Source organism: Anas acuta, chromosome 2, assembly GCF_963932015.1.
Source record: "Anas acuta chromosome 2, bAnaAcu1.1, whole genome shotgun sequence".
Taxonomy (NCBI): Eukaryota; Metazoa; Chordata; class Aves; order Anseriformes; family Anatidae; genus Anas; species Anas acuta.
Genome location: NC_088980.1, coordinates 35,253,065 through 35,266,622, shown reverse-complemented (window position 1 = coordinate 35,266,622; position 13,558 = coordinate 35,253,065). Strand labels below are relative to the sequence as shown.

Here is a 13,558-nt window from a genome sequence, read left to right as displayed (position 1 = left end):
TTTGAAAACCTACAGTCTACCAGAGGAGGAAATACGAAAGGTTTTTGGTAACGTCTTTATTCATAAATTCTTGAGATGTATCTGGAGACAGACTGTAAGGGGCAAAAAAGGTAGCAAGTCCTGGTGGTCTCTGTTAGGCTGATTCTGGGAGAGAAATTTTACTCTGATCTGGTAGTAATTGGGCCATAAGTATCTGTGCAAAAAACACTGAGGCACCCAAGAAAATTAACACCAGTAGGAGCTATTTGGCATTCCTAAGATGCAAGCTCCTTGCATCTCTAAGTTTCATTTCTTATGGGGGACAATCTCCAGTGAATTAGAGGAGACTGAGATCCAGACCATTTCACTTGCATCTGTGAGGGAGGGGAGAAATTTCTCCTTGCTCTGAAGAAGTCGTGGAGCATGCGTGAGAGTATAGTATGGGACTGGCATTTGAGAATTCAGAGCTCTAAACACAAAAGGAATATGTGATTTAAAAAATATTCATTCTTTCTTGGCAGTCTGTGTGTTAAGTAGATTTTCTGGAGAAGGAGCTGTCTTATTCAGACTTCCATACAGTAGTCATTTAATGAATCTCTGATCTCAGCTGCTGGTGTAATGTAAACAAATACTGCTGGACTATAACAAAGTGCTGCTTTATTTTTTTATTTTTATTTTTTTTTAAGATTTGTGCCAAGCCTGTTCTATTTCAAATGAATGGGGAAGCAACATTTTGCCTGAAAGCAACAGCTAAAAAGCAACCTGCTATACAAATCCCAAACTTCTAGTTGGGAGCTCCCACATACAGGGCTTGCAGTTCCCTCTACCCTCTTGTCCATGTCTCAAACAGGATTTAAAGCAATGAAAGAAATAGAAGAAAGGTAGAGGGGTCTTTTGCGCTGGCTCTAGGCAGTAGCTGGAAGGAAAATGTCATTCTCTTTTCTTTCTTTCCCTCCTTGTTTGTGTTGCAGTACAGGGGTAAGATTTAGTCTATGTTTGTGCCTTCTTCCTGCTGCATATGCACAACACCTGTAGTTAATATGAATCTGAGAGGAGGTGGTTCTTTCTTTTTCCTTTATCCTTTTGATGCTACTTGTTCTTCCTCCCCTTTCCTCTAGATGTGCAGGGGAATGAAAGAGAGAATTTAGTCAGATTTATGCTTTTTCTTTCACGTACATCTGTATATGTCTTGGAATATTACAGTTTGGTCCCTCTCCCCTGCCCTTCCACTAAAGTTTCATCATGTTTCATGGTTCCCAGGCTTCTCAGACAGCAGTAGGATAATAAGCCTGTGATCTATTTCTGCTTGGGCTACTTACAGGTTTTGGTCGACAGTGAGGCTGACCAGCTGCATTTTGTTTCATGGTGCCGCTGTCGTAGCTTTGAGTAACAGGAAAAGAAACTGGGTTCTCCTCAGGCTGAATGTGGGAGGAAGACTTCATTCTGCAGTGTCACAAAACCAGAGGAAGATGGCATTTTTATCATGCAGGTTCTTTTTCTCACAAGCTGTCAGTGCCCTGTGTAGATAAGTGTAGTTTCAGAAACTGCCATCATCAAATTTATCCCAACCGGTCTCAGCAGAAGCAGCAAAACTGGAGGTTGGGTGGGATACTGACTACAGCTCTCTGAAATACTTCAGGTAGGGTCATACCCAGAGGCAGAATAACTTGAACAAGTCCCCTTAGTATGTTTGGGACTTTTATGTCCCATTTAATTTGTTCACTGAACGCAATTAGTTGTTGGAATTCTTAAATTCAAAAATATACTAATTTTGTTTGTTTATTTAGGTTTTATCCCCTACACATCTGTGGGGATGCTCCGTTTTAAAATCAGCCCTGCTGGGTGAGGTGAAGCTGGAAGTGTTGCACACTGATGCCTCCCAATGACCAACTTAAAGCAGCACACTATGTCTGTTTGTACAAACTCTTCCCCTCCCCCACTCATAATATCATCATTAGATCATCTGTTTAAGTAACTATTAAACTTACTATATACCAGCCAGCAAGTGTCTTTGTGTCAAATTCTCATTTAAAGTTGTGCAGTGGTTGCGTACATATCAAGAGAGGGGGAACAGCTGCATCACCCGAACGTGTCTGTACATGGAGCCAGTAGCTCTTGGATTTTTAACAGTAGTAAGAATTCCAAAAAAGTTGAAATGATACCTAGTGTGCTGCTAAGCTGGAAAAAAAAATCAGTGAAAATGTCAATTCATATAAAATTCTGTCTACAACCTTAGTATCCAACACAAACTTCAGTCTTTTGTTGTCTGAAGAGCAAGTTGTGTTGTTTAAGGAGTAATTTTGTACTCTATAAAAATAATATTCTCTGTATTCTCCTACCTTTTTTCTTGTGTTTCCCTCTTACAACTGTATTTAAATAGGGCAACGATAAACTAACTCATTTTTGAATGCCAATTAAAAAAAACAAATCTATTTTAAGGGACAACCTAAAAACCCAGGAAGTAGATAGCGCCTTCCAGAGACAGTGTTTTTAGTTCAAGGTCAAACAATTGATCTTTAACCCACCACACACAGTTTAAAGTGGTTGTTTAGCACAGGGGTTGTCTGCTGATATCAGTGCTTTTTTGCATATTTTTATTGGTAGAACTTAATGAGATTACATATATTCTGATGAAGAATTGCTACCGTGTAAGCTTGCCACCTACCTACAGTGACTCTTATGAATATTTGATGATTGTAAGTAGTAGGAACTTCACTGTGATGCTCACACACACTAAAAAAAAAAAAAAAAAAAAAAAAGGCATCAGCACAGCAATAGCTTTTGTTCTGATTTTTTGCTTGCAGTAAACAGTGCGACATTCTGTACGTGTTATTAGACATATCTAAAATGTTTCTGAAAACTAGCAGTTTTGTTTGAATCATAATTTTATTCACTTACCAAGGGAAAGATGTAGGGTGGAAGTGCAAATTTTAATGCCTACATTTCTATTTTAATTTGAGTTAGGGTCGACTGGTCAATCTTATGCTTCTAGCTATGAATTAATAGTTGAGAAAGAGGAAAGAAAACAGTGGTTCGTACCATTTTGCAGATGCAGCAGTGCTCTACAAAATCTGAAAATAATATCTGTTGAACAACAATTGTGTAGACTTCTGTGGAATGTCTTTGGTCTGTGCAGTCCCACCTTATAAATCCTATTTGTCTAAACAGTGCTTTGCTATCATATTGCAAATTAGGCAGTGTCTGTCAATAGCAGGTGTTACATTTTATCATCCCTTCATCTAGGTTGTTTTTTTTTTTTTCAGTATAATATATGCTCTTCACCTTGTATGTTGTTTCAAGATATTTTTGTGTGAAGCTATTACTGAAAACCAGATTCTCGATACAATTGCATGAATTGTGATACTTGTTTTTTGTTTGCACATTTGAAAAATCACTGCTTTTATTACCAGCTGACTTTGTTGACCCTGTTCAAAACACAAGTTAACTAAGTTGCCATAATTTGTTTAATTTATATTCTTTTCATTTTCTTCTGAGATTTGTAGGGGCAGCTACATAGCTATATTTTTCTTAGTGGTGATGACAGCAGCAACAGCTCTAACATTCATAGTTTTTGTACTTAAAATAATCTGGTGTAGTAGTTACTAGAATTATTTTCTCCTGTAGCTCTTGCATATTAAGAGTATAAGAATTCATTAATGCTACTATATTATTTTTTTTTGAAAAGCTGGAATTTACAGAACTTATTTTTTTTTCAGGGAATCTGTTTCCTCCTATTGCATGTCAAGATCTTCAGTTTGTTCTGAAGGCTGGATATTTGGAAAAACGCAGAAAAGGTATGTTTAGCTATCTTTGTGAAAATTATTTAGTTTGTGTTTTGTATCTGGGACGTCTATGTGTCAGTATTTGAAGTTGCATACACAACTTTATACAGGAGTGATAAATAAAATTGAATAGAAATTGAAACGTTGAATCATTATTATGCAAAAGAAAGAACAGCAAATAATTGCTTCTATACTGATAAAAGAAAATTCCATTTCTTTGACTAAAAAAATCATGCTGTGAAAGTCCAGCATCAGCCATAATTCAGAGACTTTTAGGTATTTTTGAAGAAAACATGAGGAACGTATGTAAAAGTACCATATGTTGACTTCATGTTTCAGTGAGCATCAAGATTTATTTTCTTTCAAGAGGGCAAATATTGATCTCAGCTTTGGTTCAGTCAATATTTACCTTGATTCAATAAATCTTATATTGTCACCTTAATACCCACTTAATGCTGCAATAACTGTAGGAAATATTTAGGAAGTTGTTCATAATTTCTTTATATTTAATGTTTCACCTGACTTCTCTCTTTATATGATTTCAAATTCCCATTTACTTCCTTGCCACCAGCTTTTATTTCTGGTTTCCCTTCTCAGTGCCATACATTTGTCTTCTTCATATCCAGATTTTGCTTCCTTTACTTAGCATTCTTCCAATCTCCTCCCTCTTCCCTCACCCTCAAAAAGAAGTAACACATTTGTGTTCAATAATGCAGTAAAGTGATGTAACACAAATTATATTATTTGCAGACCACAGTTTTCTTGGCTTTGAATGGCAAAAGCGGTGGTGTGTCATCAGTAAGACAGTCTTCTACTATTATGGAAGTGACAAAGGTAATTATAATAATAATGGTGAACCTTTAAAATGATCTTTTAATGAAGAGAAGAAGTATGAAAATAAGAGGAAAAATGAAAGTTCCGGTGGAGAAAATAAGGGCAAATGAAACTTTTGAAAAAATCATTAGTTGTAAAACAGTGCTTTGAATTTTATAAATATATAGAATATTAAATCTCTCAGGATATGTAAGTGATGTGCCCATTTTATAAAGCAGGAAAACTGAGGAAAAAAGTTTAAATTACTTGTAAAGCTACCTCATGTGCCAATAACAGCTAGCTATTAGGTTTGATAGTACTCTAGTACTTAATTAATGTACTGGACAGCAAATGCTCTTTCTGTCCAAATGGTATTTTCATTTTAAAATACCCTACAGCAATTACACCTTTTGTGTTGTTTAAAGATGTTTGACTCCAGGAAAACGTCTAAAAACTACACAGTGGAGTTTCATGTTTCTTTCTAAATTACATTCTGGAAAAGTTAGAGATGAAATAAGATATTTAACTAGAAGCCAGTCATGGAGACTAAAGCTAGCTTCTAAATGTGTTTTTTGATGGTCAGTTTTGAAAGAATTTGGCATAAGTGTTGGGATATCACTTTGAATATTCAAAATTGTCAGTCAAATAAAACTTCCTTTAAATTGCGTGCCAAGTGTATTTCGTATTTGAGGGTAAGGTAAACTATACAGTGATATCTGTAATTATTAAAAGTGCAATTGTCTCTTTTTTCTTAAAGAAAAAACAGAACTTATTTCTGTGCAAACTTTCCATTTAAACTTTTTTCTTCTGTTTATGTTCGTGTGACTCTACATGAGATTAGTGCAGATAGTCTTTTCATATGGTTTTAATTTAATTTGGTTCAGTTTGTTTCATTACTCAACATTCTGACTCAGTTAAACTCATTCTGTCTTAAAAAAAAAAAAAAAAAAAGAAAATTAAGGTAAGGATATAATTGTATCTCATGTACTTTGGACTTCTAAGTTCGATTTTCATCTTGCTGCAGTTTCCTCTCAAATTCTGTTTCCAGAATTTTGTTACTATATTTGCTGTATGTCCCCCTTTCTACTTTACTCTTTCCTTGGGATTTACAGATTGGTCAAGCTTCAAAAGCATAAACAATCTTTCTTAGCAAAACGAAAAAAAAAAAAAAAAAGACCTGTGGCCTAATACTGTTTTGTCTATAGTAATTTGTTATTTTCTCTGGAAAATTAGTTTGTGCTGCTTGTTTATATATAGTTGCACATTATATAGAACTCCAAAAACTTATATTATATATATTTTTTGACATTATATTGCTAATTCTTAAGGATTGTTTTGGGTTTTCAAAGCTTTGGCTTTTCATCTTCTAGTTTTTGGTCTTTGGATTAAGGTAGGAAGACTGCCTGTCTCCTTTCTTCCATTTTTCTTTTGTAGCAGTTTGGCTGTCAAGGCTGCATTGTAATTTCTAATACCTGTGCTGAAAATTAAAGTACCTGGAAGCATGTTCTGTAGCATGGGGTTTGGGGTTGGTTGAAAAATCAAGAATTGATTGGGATATACTGGGACAGCTTTGCTTTATTGATTTTCAGACATGCTTTGGCTTATACATGTAGAGCTTTTGTAGGCCACAGATTTGTTGGGGAAGATCCCCTAACCATACCCTAATGACATGGAAGAGGTGCATAGTTGATGGAGCATCTTTTGGGATCTGTGTAGATGTGTCTGGATTCCATGACTAGCTCACTGAGGAAGCAAACATCTCAGATGCATGAATTTCTGCTGTGCCTCCTTGTGACTGGTGCTGTTAGTGCAGGAAAAACTAGCACAGCATGGTGGAATTGTGTTTTCTTGCAGATCTGGGATGACCAGATGTGTCCAGAATTTTAACAGTAACTCCAGAACTTGTCTCTGAAGAAAAAAGCTTTATTTTTTAGACTAATATGAGGTACTTTCTTCAGGCCCGTGACGCCATGGTATACAAGGGAGCCTGTTCCAGTGAAAAAGCAAGTTGCCATCATTGTGTGTAAACTGGATACCTGTAGTTTCCTTAGATCAGTGGCAAACTAATTTACTATTGAAATCGAGCTGTCATGCTGGTGTTTGTGGACATGCATACTGCTGTTTGTTATGTTCTTTAGCTGCAGATTGTCAACACGGACTAAGTGTGTGATAAACGAATCCCAAGGAGATCTGGCATGGATTTACTGGAAGAACATGAACTGTTCTCACTCCCACTACAGCCAGCAGTAGCACCTGCTGCAATATGCTGTAGCATTTGGGCCCTTCTTTAGCTGAGACCTTTGGTGCTGCACCAGATAACTTGGGTCATGTGGAGAAGGAAGCTGTGTGGTTCACAACTGTAGGATAACTGAAATATGCATTCAGTTGGCTTAATACAAAACTACTGCCACCTCCAGAACTATTTAGATGGCAGTTATCTAAGTGATGTTGGTCTGCTCTAGCCTGCCTGCAAACATTTTGTATCAGCTGGGCCCTGCTTACTGACAGATTCACGCAATAGGAAAATTCCCCTTTTGTCAACGTGAACCCAATTTGAAGAGAGACCAGGCAGATGAGTGGGTCCATGTATGCTTGCAGTCATGCTGCATGTTACCTTTATGAGTAATCTAGTGCTGTGAGTGTTGGGTGGCACAGGTCAGAGAGGTGGCTGGGATTTCTATTTCTTGTTTTGCTATGTTTATGTTTTTAAATTCAGAACATGTAGACCACTAATCTGTGAAGGGTAAGTTATATCTGGTAAAACATGTATTTTGTTGTCCAAGTTTTGATTTTTTTTTTTTATATGCTTAAATATCAGTGTAACTGAGTGCTAAATTTGAGGGTAAAGATTTATATTGTGTAGATGATTTGATGTTTCCAAAACACTTTTAATTATAGTAACTTTTTTTTTTTTAATATTAGGAGAATAAATATGGAAGGGTATAGAACAGACAAGCACGTGTAAGGAAAAGTTGTGGAACCATTTTTCAGACCTGTGTATTGCTAATGAAAGATATGTGGCCTAGTCCAGAAGCATACAGTAAAAGCTAAAGCCTGTGAAAATACAATAAATGACTGTGTGTGTGTTCACATAAGAAGTTACAAGCATCCTTTTAATGGTTGTGATGCCTGCTGGCTAATTCATGTCTTATTTCTTTTTTTCCCCTATTTTTTCTGATACTTTCAGTGCAGCGTGGATAGTGAAGCAGTTACCTCTGCAATACAGACAGGTCTAAGTATGTCACCTACATTTTTGTTTCCTGATCAGTGATGGAAAAACAGGTCTTAAAGGTTTGACCTAATTAAACGTCGGAAGTATGTATTGCAGAAAGTGCATCCATTTTTGCACTTGTGCTGCAACATTAATCCAGTATGTGGCCCACACAGAAGTGCAGCACAATGTTGAAGAGAAGCATGTTCAAATACCACGGCAGGCCTGGCTTTCTAGAAGCTCTTCTGGTCCTCGTTTTCATAGTTTTTCCCTCCATAAACATTTACAGTCCTTCTCTTTCCTTTGCTTCCATGAAGTAGCTTGCTGAGTTAGGTACCCTGTTTACAGGTATCACTATTGTTCTCTGTGATCTCTGGCAGTGCGTGTGTACTCAGTCACCTAGTTAGTACTTCTATCCCTTCAGACCTCAAAGCGTATGGACAGGAGAGTTAATTTAAATGAATAAATTAAAAGCCACAGTTTTATATGCCCTTCTGTCTGAGCAAGCTGGAGGGATCAGCTATATGTTTAGCTAGGTAGTAATTGATAACTGAAATTGGTAATCAAGTCTTGATTCTCCCTAATTACCTACACTTCAGTTTATAGTGCCAATGTAGTGACATAGGCGGAAGAAAGATACCCTAATTAATTCTTTTTTTCCCCCACATTATTGCCTTTTTTAACTCCTGAAGTTTCATTGTGCCTGTGGCTATATGTCTGCAATAGTTGTTAATTTTCAAAGGAAGTTCAGATGTGCAAACAGGTAAAAGTTTCAGGAAGGTACAGGTTTATATAAGATCTTGATTCAGGGGCTACTAAGCAGAATGTCCAATTGCAAGATGCTATGAAAAAAAAATAGGCTTTTCCAATAAAAAAAAAAAAAAGAAAAGAGATCCTTAGCAAAATACAGTAAAATAGTGCTGGTTGTCTTGTTGAGCAATATATCTTTGTCAGTAAAAGAAGGTGCTGCTTGTTACCTTTTTTTTTTTAATCTTCCCCTAATCAGTAGTTAGTGTAACTGTTAAGTTGATGTCCATTACTTCAAGATTTCCTGTCATCTTGGTGGTTCATAAGTCCTGCATTGCTCTGTAGGCTCAGTTAGTCCACTGGGACAACTTTACAATCCAAGGCTTTTATGTCTGGGATTGAACATAAACTGGTGTACTAAATAGTGTTTCAATCTTTGCCTCCATTTTTTCATTTTATCATCTAGATTTCTCAAAAGAGGAAAAAAAAAAAAGACTATTGCAGTTCAGATTTGCAGTCTAAAAGAAAATGTTTGCTATGCATATGTTTGGAAAGGGCTATTCCAAAAGCTGGAAAAGGAATGACCATTTTGGAGATACTGACATGTACTATTTTTAGAAAACATGTGGTAAAGTATGTGAAACTACATTTAGCATGAAGCTATGTAAACTGTAAGATCTTACAGACTCCTAATTTCAAGATGAAGAGAGCTAAATTATAGATTCTAATAGTATCTATAAATACTTTATCACTTTTCTGAAATCCTTCTGTTTGCCTTTGTTCCTTATGCCTTTCTCTGTAACTTCTTTCCTTTCCACTCTCTAAGTCCTCTCTGTTCTACAGAGTGCACTAATTCTTTTTACATGTGCTAATAATATGGTCACATCGCCTTAGGCCTCAAATTTACAACCCAATCATTTCAAGACCCAGCTGAAGGTTTACTCTCCTTTGTTTTAAAAGTTCCCATGGACTCAGTTACGCAAGGCTACTTCACAACCCTTTTTCTCTGCTTCCCTTGAGACTCCCTTTTCCTAATATAATATTGGCCCTGTTTCCGTTGTTAACAACGTGTCACTATTTTTAGTATGCATGAAGCTCATATGTAAGAAAAATGTTAAAAATGTTTAAAGTGATCTCAAATTTCATTCAGATCTGTATTGTGTGTTTTAAAACTGAAATGTGCCCTAAATTTATTCATCTCTAAAAAAAAATTTATATCCTAGGTTTGACTTTTTTTCAGTACTTAGTTGTCTGACTGCCACTTTGTTGTACAGTTTCTTTACCAATCTAAATTGCTGATGCAAAATGATCTGAAGAAACCCAGATTTTTTTTTTTTCCTGATGCATACCTGATATGAGGAGAAGGGAGAAAGAGGAAAAGAGGAGAGTAAAGAACATCTTATTCTGAAATGAAATTTGACCTAATTCTGGAACAACTTCTGCTTGATGATGATTTTTTTTTTTTTTTTTTTTTTTTACAAAACTGATAGCGTTATACTTTTGCAATTCTGTTCTGTGTTGTGCTGTGACAACTTAAGAGTTTCCTGTTGCTGAATTGCAAAGCCCTATCTTGAGAAAATAAGAGGTAATAAGACTGCTACCCTTTTTCAGAGAAGTGTGTTTTATTTGTCCCTCCCTCATCCCTTCCTAATATGCTGGTATATTCCTGCCTAGGAAAAAACTCTGGTTCTAATTTGGGATTTCAAAATGAAAGTGAAATGTCTGTGATGTAAATGGGCTTCCTGAGGCTGTGGACATCTAAGGCTCCTGCCATTAAAAACATCTATATCTAATTTTTGGTCTCCAAGTAAAATCCTTAGGTCTAAAGTTCTTAAACATCAAAACCTGTTTAATTCTCTCTGAAGCACAGTCTCCAGAATGTATTTCTGATGTATAGTTCTGAATGGGGAAGTTCAGAAGTCACACCTGCTTAGCTGCAAGCATTTGCTAATAAATGAAGTTGAGGTGATCACTGAGTGTGTTTGTCACAAGATGGCCCAGCCTTCAAGCCTACTACCTGACTACGGTGCCTGGCCAAACAGCTGCTTTGTGTCACAGTCTGCTTCACAGCGATCAGGTACCAGGGTTGGTCTCCAGTTCTTCCTAGAGAGGTGTATTCTGTAAGAGCAACTGAGATTTGTGAGCCTCCATTGCCTATCACCACCAGTGGATGCAGCCGAACCGTTAATTGTCCTCTGTCCTGCCATTTGGTATCTGTGAAGCAATTTCTCAGGACATACTAGCTCTGTTGTTTGCTGCTACAGAGAGTGTGAATCCATGCTTAGTCTTTCTCTCAACTTCAGTGGGTTCTGGGTTAGAGTTGTGAAGTGTCAGGTTGTCTTAAAATTTCCTCATAGTTAACATTCTAAAGAGGCTATAGTTAACATTCTTTAATCAGGGCTGCTTCACTGCACAGATAATTAGAAGCAAAAGTAGCAATGCTATGGCTAGTCTGCTGCCATAAAGTTCAGTGAAAGAATTTAATAGCAAAGGATATACGTTTTTTTATTGGTATATGCAACTAATTTTCATTATCACACAAACACAGTGTTCTGAGAGTTAAGACAAAGATGGTACAAACAATAAAACGATCAAATACAATATGGATACCATATACTGTGTTATCCTTTTAGTACAAAGTCCAATATCTTTCTGTTATAATGCTCTTTGAAAGAACTAGTACTGGTACAGAGATAATCTCTGATTAACTCTGTATAACTGTGTTAACATAAAAGGGATTTTTAATGTCACAGAGAAGTATTTTCAGAAATACTCCTAGAGTCTGAATTTGAATACTTGCCTCCTTTTTTTCTTAACAAAATACTTTTACTCTTCAAACCTGGTGTTTGTTCATTCTGTCTGTGTGCTCCTGTCTTCCTGGGGTTTTGATAAACCTCCAGCATGGAAGAGGGAGAAATTAATGTGTTCCACTTCATCTTCTCCCTGAGGTCACAAGTGAAGGAACAATGAAATTTCTAGGCTGAAATGAATTTCATTAAAAGGGGACCTAGTTAACCTATTGCAAGTTTTTATTTCTAATATCTGCCTTGGTGTGATTCCATGAATTTTACATTTGCGTCCTGTTTGATACAGAGGTGGAGGTTTGAGCAAACATAAAATATTAATACTGAATCTTTGCACTTAATGAAGACATAATTAAAGGTACTGTTACAGAACGGACTAGAAAGAGGTAATAGAACAGTGCTTAGGGTTTGTTCAAGTAATTTTTTTAATTTGCCATTTGCTTGCCATGGGTGAGAATTAATAAAAAGGTAGAAGCACAGACTATGAATGCTAGTGAGAGTGTTTGTATAGGGACTGCCCTTACGTCCACTGATGTTCATGCTGCTGTTAGCCACTTTTTGCTATTTCAGAATGGAAAAAAAATAATTTTCTATTCAGTTTCCAGAAAGGAAACAAAATAATGTTGAAAATGTAGTTTTTCCTATTTTATCTACTGTAGAGGCTTTCTCATTTTGTTGACAAATACAGGCAGTGGATGCTTGACTTGTGCCTAAGTTCTGTTCAGCAATGCTTGGAGTGCTGTTGCTGATGCTTGTTGTTAATGTGTTCCCCTTCTGTAGGGGGAAAAAAAAAGAACAAAAAAACTTAATTTTGTTTTATTTTATTTGCATCTACACTTTTTTTCTGGGAGGCCCAAGCAAAATGTGACTAGTGCCTATCTTCACTTGAGTGCTGCACTGTGATCCACAGAACTTGCAGAAATTAAATACTTTCACCTTTTTGTTTTCTTTTTAATATCCCCCAAACATGCCAGAGCACATAAAATCAGATGTAGGCCTTGGTCCAAAGAGCTCAGAAGGAGCGCACAGGTGGCACTTGCCCAACGTGCAGCATATTTAACACAGGCTTGTTCTAAGCGATACTTTTATAAACCAGAACCCTTAAACTGAAAAGTAGAACCATCTTTAAAACAACCACATGGCTCTACATAATAAACTGTGGTAGGGCTCAGTACTTTTATTAGCTAATTAAACTTTTGCTGTGTTGAGAAGAATGCTTTGGGAACACACGCCTGAATGTATAACAAAATTCATTCTGTACTTGTACCATGTGGAAAGGAAGCACATCTGGGAGTGAGTGGGTGAATGTGAAGAAAAGCTTTTCCAATTGCTTCAAAAGGAGCTTGAAGTTTATTTTTTAAGTAAAGTGGTTAGTTTAGGAGGGAGTTCCGCAAGTTCTGAGCTAGACAGGTTTTCCCATTGGTTTACTGAACCTGAAAGAGACACTGATTTATAGGAAGCTTGCCTTGCAAATTCCAGTTCTTGGGTTTCCCTAGATGCAAGTGTCATAACATGCACTTCTTACTAAATAAGACCACCATCTGCAGACATCTCTCTGTGGAATTCCTTAGGCATCCTACAGAAAAATATACTTTTGTGTTCGTCTTCCATTTAAGTAAAACTTTATCTTCAGAAGCATCACCTAATCATTTTGCTAAAAACCTCCCTGTTCTTTGTAAAATTCATGAAATAGAAAACCAAATCTGAATAAACGATAACCTGCTGAGCCACTTACATTCACTGTTGTAAATGAAGCTCTAACTTTGTTTTTTATCTCCAACAGACAAACAACAGAAAGGTGAATTTGCCTTAGAGGGCTACACCATCAGAATGAATAATAACCTTCGGAAGGATGCAAAGAAAGATTGCTGTTTTGAAATCTCTGCTCCTGATAAGCGCATTTATCAGGTTGGACTTCTTATGTCGAGTTGAAATTAAATTGATAAAGCCGTTACAATTCCAGTTACTGAATTAACATTTCAGTAAAACAACTTTCACTGACATCTTAATGAAAAAACGAAATCCTTTCTTGCTTATACTGTATATTCATATATAAGGAAAAAAAAATCTAATTTAAAATATATATATGTATATGTTCAAATGTTATCTTTTTGGACAAGAACGGGGAAATCTATCATCTTTATCTATTGGTCATTTCGATGTAATTATTTTAATACCTATTATATGGTATGTCTGCATGATTTCTTGGATGAATTAAGTAG

General features: G+C 36.3%; 1 protein-coding gene across 3 annotated transcripts in view; it reads left to right on the top strand.

Annotated features, from left to right (window-relative positions):
* Nucleotides 1-13,558, top strand: part of SKAP2 (src kinase associated phosphoprotein 2) — a 116,573-nt gene that overhangs the window by 63,859 nt on the left and 39,156 nt on the right. For all 3 annotated transcript variants that reach the window (XM_068674241.1, XM_068674242.1, XM_068674243.1), the window contains 3 exons: nt 3,696-3,773; nt 4,512-4,595; nt 13,120-13,244. In XM_068674241.1, coding sequence (XP_068530342.1) covers nt 3,696-3,773; nt 4,512-4,595; nt 13,120-13,244 — 287 coding nt within the window. The remainder of the gene's footprint in view (nt 1-3,695; nt 3,774-4,511; nt 4,596-13,119; nt 13,245-13,558) is intronic.